A 20442-nucleotide genomic window follows, 5' to 3' on the forward strand; every position below is an offset into this window, starting at 1 on the left:
AGCCATCGCAGCATTTGCATGAAAAATAAACAGAAGAGTTAACAGTTTCAGGGATGTAGATATTAGCCTATTTTAATGTTAGACTTTAATGTAAGCATAGAAAAACTCCTCTGCTACCAAGATAAATTGGGGGAAGTTCCATAAGAGGACTTTTGTAAATAGTGAACTCTGTTTTTATAAGGATCACTGTTGTTAAGTATCTATATTTCAAAATATAAAGTCATGAGTTTTTGTAAATTATTTCTTCTTCTTAGAAACTTTTGTGGTATCTTAGCATAAATGATTATAGAAATAATGCTGTATTATTAAGAATTTATGAAGAACAATGAAAAGTAAAATAATTCAATTTAAATTTTTGTGCTTGCCCCATAGTTTACCATGTAGTTGGCAGAATTTCATAGCATTTTATCAAATTGGATAGAATGTGTGTTATGATTCTAATTATAGCCTCATAAAATTGATTTGTTGAAGGCCTAACCTAATACCTAGAGTGACTGTATTTGGAAATGAGACTTTAAAGGTTTAGTAAAGGCTACATGAAGTAAGACAGGTGGTTCCTAATCCAAGGAGACTTGATGTTTCATGAGAAGAACAAAAGTCCTCTGTGGTGTAAATGTGCAGAGAGAAGATAATGTAGGAACCACAGTGAGGTAGACAGGTATCAGCAAGCGAAGGAGAAAGTCCTGGAGGAGAGCCATATCTCTGTATCTCCTCCCAGACCTTGAGCTTACCCTCTACAAAACCATGAGGAAGTAAGATTTTGTTAGTTAAAATCCTCAGTCTTGGAAAGTTTTAAGAAGTCCATGCCCATCTCGTAAAGTATGCCTTACTTTCTTTCTGAGAGTATTTCTTTTTGTTTATTTCTAAGATTAATATTTTTCAAAATAAACTTTAATTCTGCTTTAAAAGAATGCAGTCTTCAATCTATGGCACTTTGCCGTGGAGGCCTCACGGAACTAGTGCTCTGTAGGTCTTTCTCAGATAGTGGCTGAGAAATTACTTGCAAGAGGGAGTTTGTTACATTTTCCAAAAAAAGATATTATTTCCAAGACTGCCTTTTGGTTTCATATTTATAGAAAATCAACGGTTGTGTTTATGTGGGAGAATATGGGATGAGGTCTGTTTCATACATGTACGTTCCAAATTTATGCGAAGCCACTCATTTATATTCGTGCTATTTTTTTTCTCAGAATCATCAGATGTATTTGAGGAAAGGCAAAATCAGCAGATAATTTAGAAGCCAAATTTTCAAAAGGATGTTTGTATAACAGGAAAAAACTCATCAAATATGACTTTTAAAAGCATGAGAGGTTGTAGACTTACATCTTTACAATAACATAGCCTGAGAGGAAGCAAAAACATACAAATGTGTAGAATTTCATTACATAATTTTCTTAAAATTTTTCAGCTGATTTGATTTCTGAGTATGCAGTCCACATTATTTTGGAGGAAAATTCAAAACTTCCTCTGAATCTTTTTAGGTATATTCTATGATATTTTAGGTAATTATTAGAACAACCTCTATATCTTTAAACAATAGACCAATGGAATTTTTTTTTATTTCCTGTTACTATAGGTTTGATTTATCTTTTTTAACATTATGTTTTGAGGTAGGAAGACAAAAGTGAGATATGTGCTCCTCCAAATATTGTATGTGTGTGTATGTATGTATGTATGTATGTATTCCTAAATACAGTATTATATACATAGTTTATATGACAGTTTCTAGGTCTGACTACTTGGTATGGGTAACCAATTGTTGTGCTCTTCCCTAAGGAAGCTGTTGTCTGTAGCTCTATGTGTGGCGGAGGCCTCATTAACTTTCCCATCCCCATATGGACATGTTTGGGAGTCATCTTCATCCCCTTGTATTCAGGCAGCTTCCTTGATGAGAATTTACTGGTGCAGCTCCTAACATTCTTCAGGTGCTTGGAAATCTGAATTCCAGTCCTCATTTCTGCACGTTGAGTGCTTTATCTACAGAGCTATGCCTGCGTCTACTTCCTCATGTGTAGTGAGGAGCGGCGGGGCTGCTTTCCACCATCCGGCTAGCTTTACCCGAAATAATTACACGGAAACTGTATTCTTTTAAACACTGCTTGGCCCATTAGTTTTAACCTCTTATTGGCTAGCTCTTACATATTGAATCTAACCCAGTTCTAATATTCTGTGTAGCACCACAAGCTGGCTTACCAGGAAAGATCTTAACCTGCTTCTGTCTGGAGTGGGAGAATCATGGTGACTGACTGACATGGCTTCTTTCTCCCAGCATTCTGTCTGTTTACTCTGCGTACCTAATTTCCTGTCCTATTAAAGGGCCAAGGCAGTCTCTTTATTTAACCAATGAAATCAACACAAAACAGAAGACTCCCACACTCAGGGCTGGTAATAAAGGCATGAGTGACCATCCCCCTCCTCCTAAGTATTTCTCAAATGTTGGAAACCATAATAGTTGGTACAGCAATATACAGCACAGAAAGAAAACACAGGCTTATAGGAGTTTGTATCTCAGGTGATTCAATTTTATTTCATCTGAAATTATGGAGAAGGTGTAAGAATGGCAACAACCGCCAGCAGTACAGACCCCTCACGCACACTATACAGTATAGAAACAAGTAGCGCATGGGCCATTTGAGGAAGAAACCATGGCTACCTTGTTTCACCTCAGCATGCCGTTCAGATCCAAACCAGACTCAAATGAATAGTGGAGAAGAATTATGGAGTGCGATACAGGAAACAATGTGATGTGAAATATGAAATTATGAGACATTATCGTTGCAATCCTAAGTGAGTCATGATCCTGAGATCTTATCTGAGAACATCTCTCCGTGCTTGTGTAGGAACCACAAGTGGCCAGAGAAGTCTCAGTCAGCATCGCTGGTACTGTAGCACCTGTCCCTTTTAATCAGCTCTTCCACGGTCAGATGCTCAGCCTGGCACTGCACTCTGGGAACCACAGGCTTAGCCGCACACCCTTGGCTTGCAGCATCAAAACCCGTTCTCCCATCACTCCAAGCTGCTCCTGTAGTTTCCCCATGCCAGGATTTGACATCGTTTCCAAGTTCTCTTAAATACAAGCGTGACATACTTTTGAGTTGATCAACAGAATCTATGAAATCACACCCAAGGGTGTGATGATTCTTGGAAAAAGAAGAGACTTTCACGGTGTTAGAAAAGAAAAGGTGTACGTTTTTGTTATTTTCATGGTTTCCTTTCATGGGTAAGAGGTTGATATCAGGAGAGGTTGCACGGCTTTCCTCTTTAACTGATAAGCCCTGCCGGAAGCCTGGCTCCGGAGCGAACTGCTCAGGACTGCCTGCAGTCACTCCGTCAGCCCTTTTCTCCAGAGCCATGGCTAGGACCTTCTTGGAGGACGACTTTTCGGATTCAAAGATACCAAGTAACTCTGAGATCCTAGATGTCTGTTTTAACTTTTTGTTTTGATATTCACTTGCGTAGTAGCTGTTTGCTTCACTGGCCGACGGCACTAGATGAGGACGGTCTAAAATAGGTTTCTCCTGCCTGCCGTTCTTCAGAGAGGGGACAGCTACCGAATTGTTATTGTTGTTGTTATTGAAGTTCTGTCTGTGGGTCTCTGGCCCCACGTCAGCACCAGGGTTTGTAACTTGTAAAGCCTCTGCGCCATCAGGTTCATTAGCATGTCCATCCTTCTCCTTTGTGTCGCTCTGCACATACAGGTGACTGTCGTAAAGATCCATCCCGCTTTTTCTCTTGTTTGCCACACCCTCAGCTTCATCCAGTTTATCTTGCGCATTTCTCTTTCCCTCTTTCTCCTCTTTTCTTGCTTCATACACTTTTATTTCTTGGACTACCGCAATGTCCTCTTTCTGACACGCGTGGTGCTGACAGGGTTGTAGGACAGGGACGCTCTCTGGCCCTTCCCCTTGATTCTCCATGCTTTTTACGTGCTCTGTCAGTGACTCCCTTTTAAATTCCGAGGGAACAGGGATTGTCACGTGAGGTGGCCATTTAGGCTTACTCACTTTGAGTTCTTCCTCACGGGGAGAGCTTTTCTTAGGCATCTCCTGGCAAGGAGGCCAAACAATTTTTAATTTTCCTCTCTCCCCCCATTTCCTCAAATCATCGTTTTGCCACTCGCTGTTACAAACCTCTGCATGTTTAGTAAGATCCCCAGACAAGAGGGTATCTGCTGCAGGGTTTTCACACACACTGGGTTCTTCAGTGGGAATTAAATCAACTAAGCTGCTTTGGTTTTTGCAATTCCATCGATCTTTATGCTGTCTGTGTCCAAAACCTTCATCATAATTTCCTTTAGACTTAAAAAGTTGTTGAAAGTGGGGCTTGCAGTATATTTGTCCATGAAGTGACGCGTAATTTCCCAAACTGCCAAAAGAAAAGACAGAATATTGAGGCTTCTGTATACTTACTCTACATTTATAGAGAATTGTAGAATTATTTTAGTAATGAGTCAGAAAATCAGGAACCCCCTTACCACCCAGAGGAACGGCACTGTTAATTAAAATTCCAGTTAGGCGAATTACCACCAATCCCCACTCTGATGTGTGCCTTTCAGTATTCAGAATTTCATGCTGCGTATCACCAAGGATATAGTAGGTGTGCTCAGGTACAGTCCATCCATTAGACCAATGGGCCTAAACCTGTGCCGACTCAGCGACTTCTGACACTAGATATAGTCCAGATCTAGAACGACCAGTGCCAAGAATTGTTATGCTGAAACTACCGAACTTTTAATAAAAAGTACAGAGAAAAAGAATTCTTCGTGTTGTCAGCTGCAATGGCACACACGAAGAACACAGAGTAAATATTACCAGCACAGTAGAATTTAAGGAATACTGCCACCACAAATTCAAGTTCTAAAGAGTCTCGTAGAAAATAAGCTTTAATAACCAGAATATCTAAAGAAGAACCTCAGCACTGGACACTAATGCCATGATACCTGGAAGATGAAATGAATGGCTAAGGTGGCAGAGAGGGGAACAGGGCACAATGCAGTGTCTAAAGGATCTGGCATGGATAATACAGTAACTTATTTAGAAATGGGTGGGTAAGTTAAATCGAATATAAATTTTATAAAATTTTGGTTCATTGATTGGTACTATCATTAGTTTTTGTTATTAGATGACTTTAAGCTTTTTGTGTCATTTGACTGTTGTATGTATGTCTGTCCATTATTTGAGTACCTGGTACAGGAGGAGGCCAGAAGAGGGTGCCAGGTCTACTGGACCTGGCATCAAGGGCACACTATGTTCACACTACATAGCTGTGGGTGACTTTGAAGCTAGTGTTGGAATCATAGGCTTGCACTACTGTTCTTGTTTGATGCAGTGCTCTGGTTTAAACCTGGGGCCTTGTGTGTGCTTCACAAACTATCCCCCCAGCTAGAGCCTCAGTTCCAATCCAAGGCTGTTATTAAGAAGAGTGAATATAAGATATTCTAAGTCTGTTATATTTTTTATACTACTTGGCACTGGATCTAGGCCCATGCAATCGCTACACAGATGCTCTGATATTAAGAGGTATCCTAACCACACCTTTTGCATTTTATTATCACATAGGGTGTCATTAGTTGCTCAAAGACATCTTAAAGTTATTGTAATATCTCAGCCTCAAAGCAGCTTAGTCGTCATCTTCTTTATGTTTGATGGACAGAGAAAAAGACATACAGACCTAGAAGGAAGCAGCTACATAGATAAGTTTGGAATTTGATTGGAATTATCATTGAATTTAGAGTGTATAATATATGTAAATATCTATTACTTCATCTACCCAAAATGGCTTAGAAACAAAATCTGAAGCAAAATTAGAATGGGCATCAAGTGGGTTGGACTTGAAGTAGCACATGTTGCTAGAGTAAGGAAGACTTGCAGAAATGATGGGACCAGGACTTGACGGGGAATGGAAAGACACCCTGCATTTATCAAGTAATGAAGTTCCTAAAGTTTACTTAGGTCATGGAAAAGGTACTTACTCAGCAGACAATGGAAAGAGAGGAGATTCCTCTAGCCAGGTGAAAGAAAGGTGAACCCCAGTCAATGTATTTTATTGAGGTCAATCAACTGTTCCTTCCCAGTCGTGATTAGTAAGTTTATGAGGACTCCACTCTTTCCCCGAAAAAAGGGTCACATGACCAGGAATAGTGTACACCTGTAGGTCTAATTCAAAATCAGGCCCTATCTGACAGTTTGGAAGTATCCAGGACAATGAGAGCTTTGAACTACTTGGTGAGTGTGTAATCAGCAACTTGAGACCAGAACGTTCTGCAGGCCAAATATCCTGTGCTCTTAGCAAAATAGACAGTGAAGCAGAAAGGGAATGCAGGGGAAACTTAAGGATTAAAAAAGAATTTACAAAACACAACAAAATATAAAAATAAGATACAGCAGTATAAATGTATACAAGAGCAGCAACAATTAAAGAAAATACATGATAATTAGAATGGATACTTTTAGTCATGGGAACGAGTGGAGGTTGTGTTTAAAATAGAATATAAAAGGCTCGTCCAATATGGCCAGCAAAGTTCTTTAGGTTGATCAGTGGTTACAAAGTGTTTATGCTGTAGTAATTTATTGTATCGTGCATTTCGCTCCTTTGACTTTCTTTGTATTTTTGATCCATCACTTAAAAGTATCAGTATTTGATATGTAATTTTGACTCTTTATTATATGTCAGCCCTGACTAGGTGTGGAGAAAGCAAACATTACCACAGTTAATGTCAATGACAATTATAGTAGCTCAGGTTGATGGTGGGGAAAGTGCAGGGGATGCTTTGAAGAATGATTGAGAAGGATGTCTGACCTCTCTGTGCAAGTCAAAAAGTTAAGATAACAAAAAGTTTCATGAATGAGATAGTCTTAGTTGAGGTCTGAAGAATGAGTGGACATTGAACTGGTAGAGATCTGGAAGATGTGTGTTTAAAAACTCCTAGAAGGAGTAGGGATGGCATCTGACATTAGCTGGAAGTGTGAGAGAGAAAAAAATATCTTTTATTAGAAATAGAAAGAGGTAATTCTGCATGGAGCGTAACCTATAACTGAAAAGGACTGGGGATGCTTGAAGAATTGGGGAGAAATAAGGGCTACATTTGAACCGCAGGTTGATTAATGCTTTTTTTTTCTTTCTTTTTTTTTTTTTTTTTTTTTTTTTTTTTGGTTTTTCAAGACAGGGTTTCTCTGTAGCTTTGGTGCCTGTCCTGGAACTAGCTCTTGTAGACCAGGCTGGCCTTGAACTCCCAGAGATCTGCCTGCCTCTGCCTCCCGAGTGCTGGGATTAAAGGCGTGCGCCACCACTGCCCGGCCGTTGATTAATGTTTTAATGACAGATATTTTTAATGGACTGGGGAAGCTAGTCTACGCTTTAAGCAGAGAAGGTGTTTCATATTTGTGTTTCAGAAAGACCATTTTACAACACTGTAGAATACAGTCTTAGAACGGATTGTTGATAGTGGTACTGCTAAGAGATGTGAACACGGGAAGACCACACTAGCTACAATGGGTGTGGCGTTTGCCCAAGTGAGAAACAATATATGCTGGAATGAAGGCTGAGCTATGGGGATGGTGAAAAATGCACAGCTTAAGGGGAAAATTCTGAATTCTGTAATAGGAAAAAAGTGGGTAGTGGCTGAAATGGAGTGAAAGAATAATTGAAAGAGATAGCTTCACGACTAGGCCACAGGGAATGTTCGTGCCGCTTACTGATACAGAGGGATAGGAGCTACACTCAGAGAATGCATGGAAACAACGAGAAGAGTAAAAGAGTCCTACTGATGCGGTTATGCTTACAGGGGCCTTGATGATTGGAAATAAGTATTGAATGAGCAAAGGTCCAATCTGGCCCAGCAGTGCACAATTCAGAGTCACCCCCCACACGGAAGTTACAGACAGAGTCGCGTTTGACTGACTCATTCACCAGAAGGAAACAGAAACAATGAGAAGACTATATCCAAACTTGTGGGATTCTGAAGAGCTCCAGCGTCTCGCTGATGGTCAGGAAAAAGAGTCACCCACACAGGTGCCTGAGAAGGAGCACCCTGGAAATCGGAGGGGAATCATTATGTCATATTGTCATGGAAACCAAGGGAAAAGAATGTTGCACCGAGGAATATTTGACACTGCCAATTAGAGTCGGGAAAGTGATAGTCTGAGAGGTGCACATTAGATTCAGCAAAATAAATTCCATTTCAGCATTTCAAACTATGGCCTTACCAAATGTCACGTTCATTTAGATGCATCTCCTTTGAGAGGTGGAAGAGGAAAGCTCATGCCACTGTGTTGATTAGCATGTGGCCTTTGCTTCAGAAATAAACAGCTTTTGCCTGACCTGTCACTAACATTATTCCCAACTCCGTTTCTTAACTTATACACCGTAGCTCAAACAGACAAGCTCTGCACCATCTCCTGCTCTGGGATACAAAGTTTCCCCGGAATGTATTCAAGCCTATTCATAGCCACACCCACCTGCTCTCTCTAGCCAGTCATTCTTGGGGTCCAAGGAAACATGAGTCCTGATGGGAACAGAATGGCCTGCCAATTCCAATATTTATTATCTGCCCTTTACAGAAAGAGTTTACCAGCTTGTAATCTAGAGCTAATGCATTCAGGCACATCACCAACTTAAAAAGCCTGGCTTCACAGGTACTCAGGACGCTTTCTGACCCACCCCATTCCCACAACTAGAAAGGTAGCTTGTGAAAGGAAAGTATTGAGAATCAGCCTGGGCAATGCACAGTAGAATAGGGTCACAGCCCCCTGTGTGACGGTAGCCACTGAGGGCAGCTGTGAGATCTGGAGAATTCTACTTCTCTCTAGAGACTAGCTTTTGTACATAGGCTCCTAGCTTCTTCAGCCCATGTGGCACACTCAACATGACATTGTTACCTCAGTTTACTGCTGCAGTGATGGCATCTGAAACACGATTTATGAAAATTCTGCTTGTCTGCTACGAGGCATTCCATTGGATAAACTGTCTTTTGACAGATTACGCAGATTTCCTTGTCTTGGACCAGCAGTTTCTAAAAGTAAAAATTTATAAAGGCTTATATGTTTCTATTTTCCATCACAATTGCAATAACAGAGGAAAACAAAGAATAGATAAACAGGCCATGCAGATAAAGTGAAAAATCCCTGGAAATTGTCTTTATGTCTTGTTCTCTGGACAGTGTGCAATAGCACGGAATTTTGAGGATCTGGTACAAAGATTTAATGCCTCTACCATTATACCTTCTGGAAATTGGCCTATTATTTATAAACACATAAATATATATTATGCTTACTTACATGAATACATTAAATATATACAGTAAACTCAGTCATGGGGAACTTTAAGAAAATTTATCATTTGAAGCAACTAGACTTTCCATACATATAAAGTTTTATATGAAACTTTTATTTCTAAAACCGTATTATGGATCAATCATTCTAAAGTACATTCAGATTTTTATGAGCCAAGGCATTGTATAGTATTTGATTAAATATTATCTCAATAATATCAGGTTTACTTCATGACGCCAGCAGTTTACTTCCTTGTAATAATACTCCCCCATCATGTAATGTCAAGGAGGACCTTTCCTCTTTTCCTAACTGACTTTAGACTTTACGGCCTTTAGGATCCTTATATCTACCCTTTCTGTTTTGTTTTGTTTTGTTTTTTTACTGTTGATTATCTCACTTACTACCTCCAGCTGCTCCCCACTGCTCCCATGTGAAGGGTAGTCTTTATAAATAACAGTCATTAGTTACATCACTAATCAGGGTCCTCTAGTGGCTTACACTGGACACAGACACATCAATTAAATATTGGTTTTGACTTTCACTATACTCTTCCGACAATAACCAACCTTTTGGATTTGTCACCTATGAAAGCAATTATGTCGAGGCCCTTCATACAAAAGCCACATTTGTGCTTACGCTCTGCCTCTCCGTGATTGAGAGGACTCCTTTGACTCTTTCACTTGACTAGGGACATATTTCTATGTTTCACGCCAGCTTCTTTGTGTTTTCTATGGTTTTGAACTGTCTTAGCAAAAACTGAGCATTTGAAATTAATTAGACAGCTTTGCTTAATTATGCCAGAAGCAAGCACATTAAGAAACCATATTAACTTGATAAACTAGACACATATGTTGTAAATATGAGAGGTGTAATTATTAATTTCAGCAGGTTTTCATTTTTAAGTTTGCTGTTTCTTTGAAGCTGTCCAAAAGAATAGACTGCATTAATGTGGCCGATTCATTGTGTCCTATCCTTTTATTATGAGCCCTCATTAACTGTAAAATGCATGGAATGTACAATTGAGTGAGCTATCTTGTGATATTAAAAATATGATGCTCTTATGATTTAATTCTCTTATCTTACAAACATAATCAAGTCTTAAGACATATTACTTATCCTCGTCTATGAATTAGGTCAATGGAATTGTCATTTGGGCTTAATGTTCATAAAGATGAAAATATTCGTTACAGAAAACATTGGGATCTGGGTGTGTTATCACCTCAATTCAATTACAATAGCTAAATATATAAAATGTCTAACGTTACATCTACAGCTTTAACATGCTGATGAAAATACTTACAGCACACATGCATACTGTGAGTTCTGTCTGAGGCTTTTAGTAAGGTGTTTTGAGGCTATTTAAGCACACAGTTAAAATATGTCAAAGGTTTTGATCTGGTACCACCATAAACTATTGAATGAAGTAAATCTTATTATTAAATTTTATTAACGAGTTTGTTTTATAGCAAACAAATAGTTCCACCACTGCTAAAACCACGCCAGCAGTTGTTACGTCTGATGCTTTCTTTAAACTCCTATTTAACTTGAGTTTGAAGAACAGGTTTCCGTAATGCATTCTGCAAGTTAGTCATTTTAAATGTTATTATTAAGTAAGGAAGTAGAAAGCAAGAATAGCAAAGAATCATAAGCCCGCAGGGTTTGCCGTTAGTCCTATCTTGTTCCTGGGTTATTGCCACACACTGTTTAATTGCAAATATTATTTGACATTGGCACGCATGCTTTCAAATGTGTTAATCTTCTTTCATACTCTTCAATCTCATTTACCACGTATAAAGGCAGATTCCTCCTGGAAGGCCCGGCTCATTTCAGTTGCATGTGCGTTGGAGGTTTCATAGCCCAAGTGCTCAAAAATCCTTTCGCTCTCCTGCCACGTCTTCTGAAAATCTCTTCTATGATTTGGAGGTGAATCCGCAAGGTCTAGGATGTGGCCAGCAATCACGTCTTCATAGGTTGGCGGAGCATGCCTTATGTCAAAGCCAGACCTGCCTGCATCCGAGCTACGTGTCGATGAGGTTGCTACCTTTGACCCAATGATCTGACTGTCAAATGCATCTATGCCTAAGAAGTGCTCACTGAGAGACCTTGCTTCAGAGTGAACCCTGGGCTGCATTGCAGAAACTGTTTCTTGGTACTCTCTAGGATGTCTGTAGGAAAAGCCTGGAAAGTTAGCATTTCCAGAAGATGCTAATCCAAACTCCTCCTTACAAAATGTGTGACTCTCTTGTTTCATGTTGCAGTTTACTTCACCGTTTGCATAAGCTCTTCTATCCGTCTTTGCTCCAAAAACTGGGTCATTCTCAAATTCCCTAAACCATCTGTGCATTTCATTTTCATGGCCATTCAGAAAACGTTCAGCCATTTGAACCGTTTGATTGGTAGCGGCTTCAAATCTCTCTGTGTGTTCTGATAGGTGAGGCCTTTGCACCTTGCGGATGATTTCGACTGCATCATAGCTTTCTATTTCTGGCATTGTGCTGTCGATTGAATTCATTTCATCTTTATGAACATACGTCTCCTTTTTCTCTGTTTCTCTCCTTTCCTCTTGAGCTGCTACAGATTCTCGGAAGGAACCACTCACGACGTGGTTCACATTGACAGGTATCGTGACGGCTGGTGGAGAGTCCCTGGCATGACTTTCTATCTTAATTTGCCTGCGGAGTGTGGCTGGAGACACGATCACTTCTGATCTCTTCTCTGCCATCGGAACTGGGGTCCCTGGCGAACATGGGATGTTACCTCTGGCTAACCTGGCCGTGGTGTCTTTGAGTCTAACGAGTTGTTCAGAGCGGCTCCTTGGTGGGGACGGGGAGGTGCCTGTTCTGGGAAGTCTAGATGTTTGCTCTGTGGGTCTTCTGGGTGGAGGTTCAGTACAACTGTTCTTTTTAGGGGACTGAGAAAGCTCACTCCTGGTGGAGGTTTCGGCTCGGCGGGCAGTGGACTCTATTGTAATGAACGTTGGTGACGGTGGACGAGTTTTCAGAGAGGGAGGAGCAATCTTATAATCTCCCTTAGGCTCCTGATGTGTCTCCTTATAATCTCCCTTAGGCTCCTGATGTGTCTCAGCAGGGCCATGGGTCATTGCTACTTGGCGGTGTGATGATTTTTCTTCTCCAATTTTATTTTCTTGATCATGAGTCATTGTTACTTGGTGCTGTGGTAATTTTTCTTCTCCAATTTTATTTTCTCGCTGCTCAGTGCATTTATTCGAGCTGGCATTGACGTTAGACACTTTCAATGACATTTCATTAAGATGGGTAGGCTTATCTCTCTGCTTTCCTGTTTGGGCGGCCATCATGGCTGTTTGAATTACATGTTCACAGTGCGCAAGCATATCCTCTGCTTGAGTTTTAATATGTGTTATTTCTTCTTTGACTTTTTCTAAATTATTCCCCATGGCAACACGAACTCCATAGTCTCTTTTTTCTTCACTTATCAGCCATACCGGAACAATATTTAACAGTGTCTGAAATGTTTGAAGGCCACTTTTATTTGACTCTGCTTCAAACTGTTTTACTCTAGACAAAATCTCCTGTAGTTCTTCACGTTTCCTCAAGAATTCCAATATATTTATGGCACCTTTCCCATCATTCTGCTGGGATTCTTTCACAGAGGAAAATGGAGACTTGTGCTGCATCATCTCTTGCTTTGAATGCTCAGTGTTAAGAGTGACATGGGTCTGTTGAATGCCCTGGTCTCTAAGACATTTTTTCTCTGCCATATCAGGCAGTTTTTTGTGCTCAACTGTATTTCCAGATGTTTGTATTTGTGTTTGCTGAAAATTCCGAGTCCGTGTGTCTAGGCATTCATCAAAAATGGTTCGTACTCTCTGGTCCTGCAGATGCTCTTGCTTTCTGTCTGTTAATCTGTCCTCGTTGGAACTGCTCATGCATGAGTCCTGACGACTTTCTTCACGCCCTAGGACATTTCCTCCGTCAAGCTCCCCAAATCCCCTCTGCTTCTTGGTAGGTGTTTTGAGTTTACTCTTGTGATTTTTCCCTGAAGATTCTTCAGGCATTTGTATTGTCACCGTTTTCTCCGTTTTAGGCAATGGAAAAGATTTTTCAGGCACAGCTTGCTTATCAAACCGTGTCTTTGCTTGGGTTTTCTTGATTTCCTGATTCATTTGTTTAGTGATGGTTTGGGCGTCAACTTCAGATTGCTTTATGTGACTTTCAGAACTGCGATCTATTTCAGTCGATGTATGATCTTGTGTCGGGAGCTTGATAGTTTTCACTTTGATACTTGGGAAATTTGGTTTGCTTTGGGGAAAGGGCAACGTGTCCACATGTGTTTGTTGTGTCTTACATTCCTTGTAATTCTGGCTAATTTCACAAGCTGATTTTGATTGTTGCATGTTCTTTGAGCTTTGTATACCTCCCTTTCTCATGGTACACTTATCTTCTGAAGCTGCTAGAACATGCTGGAGCCTCTCAGTAGCAACTGCCAATGCCGAGGCTGTGCAGGGTTGGCTGTCAGAGCTCACACCTACAAGCACAGCCCTGTTCTTAGTCAAGTCCAAATCCTTCCTGGGTATGGGGACTGTCTCAGCTGCTTTTTGTGACGCTGTTTCTTTCTCCTTCTCGAATATGTTTTGGTGGTAGGTTTCTGTTTTGACAGTGCTGTGGCAAGAATTCTCCTGCCTCTGTTTCTCAAGCTCTTCCCTTTGTTGTCTGTATTTTTCTTCGGCAATCATTAAAGGTGTCTTAAATTTTCTCATGTAAGGCTTTGGGCTTTGTTGCTCTGAACCCGATGGAAGTGAGTGGGATTTAACTAGGGGTGCTTTCTGTTTACCCTTGGGAGCTGAGACTTCTGGAACTGTCTGAGATAGAGAGTTTGCTGAGTGGATTGACAGCTGTTTTCTTTCACCAAGGCTTTCTCTGAATACCTCCTGCTTTGTCTCAGTATGCTCACTGCTCACTGCCACCCCTGATCTTTCCTGATCCTTCGGGAGGATGGTTTTCATTTCCATATCTGACACAGATTTTCCCAATTCGCCATTTGGGTACTGCTGACTGATTTTATCTTTAATTCTCTTGGGAAGTTTGGGTTTGGGGAGTGTAGGAGGTGGTGTTTTTCCTGTTAGGGTTTTAGCCTGAGAGTGAATCTGCCGAGAGCTTGAGGATTCTGTTTGGGAATGCTGCTGCCAGAGTGGTTCACTGCGATTTTCTAGGGCAGAGGGGGGTAGAAGCTGTGCTGCGTGCCATGGAGTTGGAGGAGGTGGAGGAGGTAGGGATGCTGACAGACGTTCTCCTTCTGATTTCTCATCTACTGGTGGTGGAGGAAGAGGGAGACTTGGGAAGTTTTCAAATTCAGTCCTTGTCTTCTCTGTGGATGAAGAGGGAAGAAACTCATTCTTTTCAGGCAACAACATTGAAGGTGGTGGAGGGGGAAGAGGAAATTCAATTTCGGATGATGCATTGGAAGGTGGTGGAGGAGGAGGAGATGGAGGTGGAAGAGAGTCCTCATTTTCTTTTACATGACACTCAGGGCGAAGGTGGATTGGATTAAGGGACCTCTCCATTGCCATTTTCAACTCTTTGGAAGTATTTGTCTTCATTAGAAAGTCCTGGCTTTCTAGACGAACATCAATTTTCTGGTTTTTGTCAGTTGCTTGAAATTTTTTGTGGCCTTTCCCAGAGACTCTCATTCCTGTTAGTCCGTGGACATCCTTACCTACAGGTAAAGGTTGAAGGCTCCCATCATTTTTCTTCATATCTTTATTAGAATACCATGTTTCCTGACTTAGCAAGGCTTGCTCCAAAGAGTTTCTGGTTGCCCCATGCATCTCTTCAGCTGTCTTGTTGGTGGGATGCTGGGTGGGATCTGGCATATAACTTTGTGCCCCTGGTGATATATTCACATTTTTCATTTTATTTTGACTCTTCCCATAGGAATCCCAGGACTGAGACTTCTGGTAATCATTCCGTACTTCACAAGATTGAGTCTGCTGCTTTCTAAACATTTTGTCCACAGACTGGGAGAAGTTAAAGATTGCATCCTTTGACTCTCTCACATTCTCTGATTCCTTGATTTTTACATTTTCCTTCATTGCCATGGCTGTAGTTAACTGTTTGCTCACATTGTTGCCACCACGCAGATATTCTCTGTTCTCAGTCCAGATGCCAGTTCTGTCACCCATGTCTAAGGCATTTCTCACAGCTCTGTGTTCTGGATTAGACATCTTCCTAAGGTTTTTCTCTAGAGCATCGTTGTTTTGTTCCCGATCAACAACAATCTTGACAGCGCCCTTCGGGGCTCTGGGAAGATGAACCTCAGATCTTTCTTCTACTGAAGGCTGGTTGTTCGATTGCTGCATGGTTTCATGGAGAGGGCCTGGTCCTGCTTGCTGCCTGGTTGCTGGCTCAAATGGTCCTGGCACTGGTTGGAGAAGACTTTTTTTGTCTCTCTGGACAGTAGCTGGACGAATCCCTACTTTTTGTCGTTCTGCGAATCCCAGTGCATCTTCTTTGATTAGCCCTGCTCGATCAACCTTTTTGAAACCCTGCTGTGCTTCTTTCAAAGACCTTAATGATGTTTCAAGGTCATCTAGCATCATCTCTTTTTTCAGTATTTCAGTCCTTGTATTTGAAGCCTTCTCAAGGCATGCAATAGCTTGCTCAAGATCACCAGAGATGCCACCAGATTGTTTAGATTCTTTCTGTCTGTGGCTTGACTCCTTAAGTGACTCTAGTGTGGTCAACCTGTCACAGTTTACAATTTCATCTGCTTTCGACACTGTTTTCTGATTCATGGCCTGGCTGAGAGAGTTTAGGGTTGAGTTCAAATCACCTTTTATAGTCTCTTCTTTCTGTGTCTTGGAAGACGAACCCTGAGATCCAGCCATGAGGACTTTAACTGTATTGTGCACTTCTCCTGGGATGATGTCAGTTTCATGAACGGTACGTTCAACCAGAGATTGCCTTTCCTTTAGTAATAGTTTTGTGCCCTCCACATCACCCCTGATTATGTCTCCCTCTCCCTCTTGTTCCCTGGCTGTGAGTGTTTCATTCGTCCCTGCTTGAAGTTGTTTGAGGTAATCCAAAGCTCCGGTTTCTATGCATGTTGTGAAGAACTGAACATTTCCCCTCTCTGAGGCACCGACTTTTGTCCTTTCAGGTATTTTACCATTTGATGGAGGAGATAGCAGGTTATGAATGGCGCCTCTCACATCACCTCCGATTATGTCTTCTCGTTCAGTCTTGTCACCGGCATTTTCATGAAGAAGACAGTAGATAGTCATGTTGATATCTCCCTTTTCATCTTCCTGAATTAAGATGCCTTTCTTTGTGTATTTTTCCTCCGAGAACAGCTTTTTTATTGCTTGTTTAACATCCCCTCTCACTATCTCTTCCTTTTCAGCATGAAATTCAGTTGATCTGTTTAATAATTGAGTTATAGTCAAATTGATATTTCCCTTCTCCTCTTCACTGACAAATATCTCTTTCTTTGTACAGTCCCTTTGGGAAAGTAAATTTATCATTATGCTTCTGAGATCAGCCCTGATAACGGCTTCTTTCTGTATCTCTGGGGCTGTTTGGTTCATGAGCTTGTATTTTGCCATTCGGACATCGCCAACTTCATCAGCTTCAATGATAATTCCAGGAGCTTCAATAACTCTCTGAGAGTAGAGGTCTTCCAGAGTTTCTTTAATGCTTTTGCCAATAATTTCTACCTTCTCTACTCTCGTTTCATTAAATTCATGAATAGGTTTTGTTTCAAAGAGCCATGTAGTTGTTTTGACATCTGATGGAGGAATTTCTTCTTTAGTCGTTTTTGCGTCACTTTCGTCTACTTCCTTAATAGAATCCAATGCTTGATTTTCAAAGAGCCACACTGCATTCTTAACGTCACCTTTCCGCACCTCTTCCTGGGTGACAGTCTCGATGGTGTCATATCCAGACCCTGCTCCCAGTTCATCTATGCTGCGGGTTTCAAAGAGCCAAGTAGAAGTCTTAACATTGCCCTTTTGCACTTCGTTGACACTCACTGTTCTTATATATTTCTTCTTGACGCCATTGTCAGACTCAAAGAATTGTTTGCTTGTCTTCACGTCGCCTCCTTGAATAGAATCCACAGTGTGCACAATACCATGTGATTCGTCTGAGATCCGATCCAGCGGTTGAGTCTCAAATTTGTATCTGACAGAACTCACGTCCCCCTTCTTAATGTCTTCCTGGGTGACAGATTTAATAACATACACATCTTCTGATTCATTAATTGAGTCTAATGGTTTTGTTTCAAAGAGCCACCTTGTTCCTCGTACATCTCCATGAATTACTTCTTCTTTTTTAACAGTAGTCACTTCGTGGTAAAACCCTTCTTGATCTCGAATTGCATAGAGTGGCTGTGTTTCAAAGAGCATTCTGTAGCTCTTCACATCACCTTTGATGACTTCTTCATTATTCGTTTCCCTGGTGCGTACACCATCGGATTCATCTTTAATCTCATCCAAAGAAAACGTCTCAAAAATGAAGCACCCCTTTCTCACATTTCCTCCTTGTATGTCTGTCACTGTCTTAACCAATCCATCACCCTCTTGATTTTCCTTTATCGTATCAATGGGTATGTTTTCAAATAGCCACCTACAATTTAACACATTGCCTTTCTGAATGTCTTCAGTTTTTAGGGTTTTGATCTTATTCAAAACATCCTCTGAACTGCAACTGATAGAACCTAAGGACTGGTGCTCAAACTTATACTTCATTCCAGAGACATCGCCAGCTTGTATATCCACCTCCACAGGCTTGTTTTCTTTCCCTTCCTTCCCCTGTATGTTGTCCAGATTTTCTGTCTCAAAGCGAAAACATGCTGTCCGAACATCCCCACCGTGTATCTCATCCTGCTTTACAGTTTGTAGTTTGATTGTTGCTTCTGAGTCATCTTTTATAGTATCAAGTGGCTGCGTTTCAAAAAGCCAGGTACAGGTTCTAACATCACCCTTATGAATATCTTCGGTGTTTGTCGCCAAGGAAACCTTTTCATAAAGAGACTCCATTGGCTGGGTCTCAAAGAGCCATTTACAGGTTTTGACATCTCCTTTAACAACATTTGTAGTTTGTTCAGTTTTGCTTTCTGTTTCCTCCTCATTACTAAAATATTTAAATGAATCAAGAGGCTGAGTTTCAAACAACCATCTAGCAGTTTTCACATTCCCTGCTTGGATTTCTTGAGCAGATATTCCTCTAATTATCTGAAATTTATGAAGACTTTCATCAAATTGGTCAATGGGCCTTGTTTCAAAAAGCCACCTACAGCTTCTTACGTCTCCTGTGAGGATTTCTTCCTGCTGAACTGTCTTTACTTGATGGTATTTTCCAAGACGGTCTTGAATAGCATACAGTGGGGTTGTCTCGAAGAGAGATTTGTTCAACTCCACAGTGCCTCTGGGGACTCCTTCCACCTCATTTTTATGTGATGCATCAACCTTAGTTAAATTATTGGCCTCAAAGATGTGCGTGTAGTTCTTTACCTGACCTCTCTCAACTGCTTCCAGCCTCACTGTCCTCGTGTACTCCCTCTTACCTTCTCTAATGTCTTCCAAAGGTTGAGTTTCAAAAACCCATTTTTGGTGCCTAACGTCTCCTTTTTCTTCTTCAGAGGCAGTGATTTTTTGAAGCTTTCCTACATCAGGACTGTCTTTTAAAGCTTCTATTGGAAACGTTTCAAATAGATGCTTGGTGGTTTTTACGTCACCTCCTATTCTCTCTTCAGGTGATGTAGTATCTGCATCAGGGACTTCTTTTAGAATGTCTAACGGCTGTGTTTCAAACATCCGGCACTTCTTAGAAACATCTGTACCTATGATGGCTTCTTTATTAATGACAACCTCATTTGACTCTTCTTTGATTTTCTCCAGGGGCTGAGTTTCAAATAACCACTTTGCTCTACTCACCCCACCTTTGACATTTTCTTCCATGGATATTCCTCGAACAACTTTAATTTCTGTGATATCTTTGCTAATTGCATCCAAAGGCTGTGTTTCAAACATCCAACGTGCTGTTCTCACGTCCCCCCTTTCAATGTCCTCTCTCTGCACAGTTTTAATTTCTAGCATTTGGCCTGAACCATCTCTGATGACATAGAGTGGTTGAGTTTCAAAACACTTTATGCTCCTCTTGACATTTCCTTTAATTTCTTTGAGCTCAGATCGGAGTTGTAATAAGTGAACTTCATCCACAGAGTGAAGCTGCCCAAGCTGATCCAGGTTTTGAGTTTCAAACATGTACCTCACAGTCTTAACGTCTCCCCCAGTTATGTCATTTGTAGCAGTACATTCTGTTTCTTCTTGACTTTGGTGCATTTTGTTCATTGAGTCTAAAGGCCTTGTTTCAAACATCCACCTCGCTGTGCAAACATCTCCTCTAGCTAGCTCAGGAATTTTCTCTGTGTTTCCTTCAGTGCCAGTAGAAGGAACCCCTAGGGCATCTATTGGCTGAGTCTCAAACATCCAAGTCGTGTATCTCACATCACCCCCAGCAATGAGTTCTTGGTCAGCAGCGCCCTTGAAAGTGGACCCTTCGTCTGCAGAGCCATTTTTGATAGAATCTAATGGTTGATTCTCAAAAATCCATCGCATGGACTGCACCTCTCCTTTCAGAATTTCATCCCATTCTAGGTTTTCTTGTTTCGGATCTCTCTGAGAACTGTCATTTGTATTTTCAAATATATACCGAGCTTGTTGCACATCTGCCGAAATGGAGTTTCCTGAGTTTATCTGGCTAGAAACAATTTCAGAAACCTCACTGATGTAATCCTTTTCTAAGTTTTTCCTTAACTCGGGATGGATATGTCTATATAAACGGTTTAATTCATACAAATTTCGTTGTTTGCTATATAAATCTTTGGGTATTGGTAGTCCTCTAGGGGGACTGGGGAATTCAGGGGACTGGGAAAATGCTGTCCTATCCATTGGTGTCTGAAGTACGTCAGGTGGGGGAGGAGGAAATTCTTCCATCTTCCCTGAAGGAGCGCCATTAACTTGTGCCAGGGATGTTGAAGTGACACTGTGATTACTATAACTTGAGGTTGAGATTTCCTTCCTTTGGCTGGTTGAAGTGTAAGAAGAAGAGGTACCCACAGCTGATGATGGCTTTAAGGATTCTTCACTGTCATTTTCAATCTTTAAAGGAGAGAAAATCAAGGCTTATAACGA

At 41.0% G+C, this 20442-nt stretch overlaps 1 protein-coding gene across 2 annotated transcripts in view; it reads right to left on the reverse strand.

Annotated features, from left to right (window-relative positions):
- Positions 1–2491: 2491 nt before the first annotated feature.
- Xirp2 (xin actin binding repeat containing 2) overlaps positions 2492–20442 on the reverse strand; it is a 72652-nt gene continuing 54701 nt past the window's right edge. The window contains exons 7-9 of one of the 2 annotated variants that reach the window (XM_075984991.1): positions 11055–20409; positions 8877–8994; positions 2492–4365 (exon numbers count right to left, since the gene is read on the reverse strand). In XM_075984991.1, coding sequence (XP_075841106.1) covers positions 2865–4365; positions 8877–8994; positions 11055–20409 — 10974 coding nt within the window. In that variant the 3' untranslated portion in view covers positions 2492–2864. Of the gene's footprint in view, positions 4366–8876; positions 9011–11054; positions 20410–20442 lie in introns of both variants that reach the window. The other variant, XM_075984990.1, reaches the window with a different exon arrangement.

This window comes from Microtus pennsylvanicus, chromosome 9 (genome assembly GCF_037038515.1).
Source record: "Microtus pennsylvanicus isolate mMicPen1 chromosome 9, mMicPen1.hap1, whole genome shotgun sequence".
NCBI classification, from domain to species: domain Eukaryota; kingdom Metazoa; phylum Chordata; class Mammalia; order Rodentia; family Cricetidae; genus Microtus; species Microtus pennsylvanicus.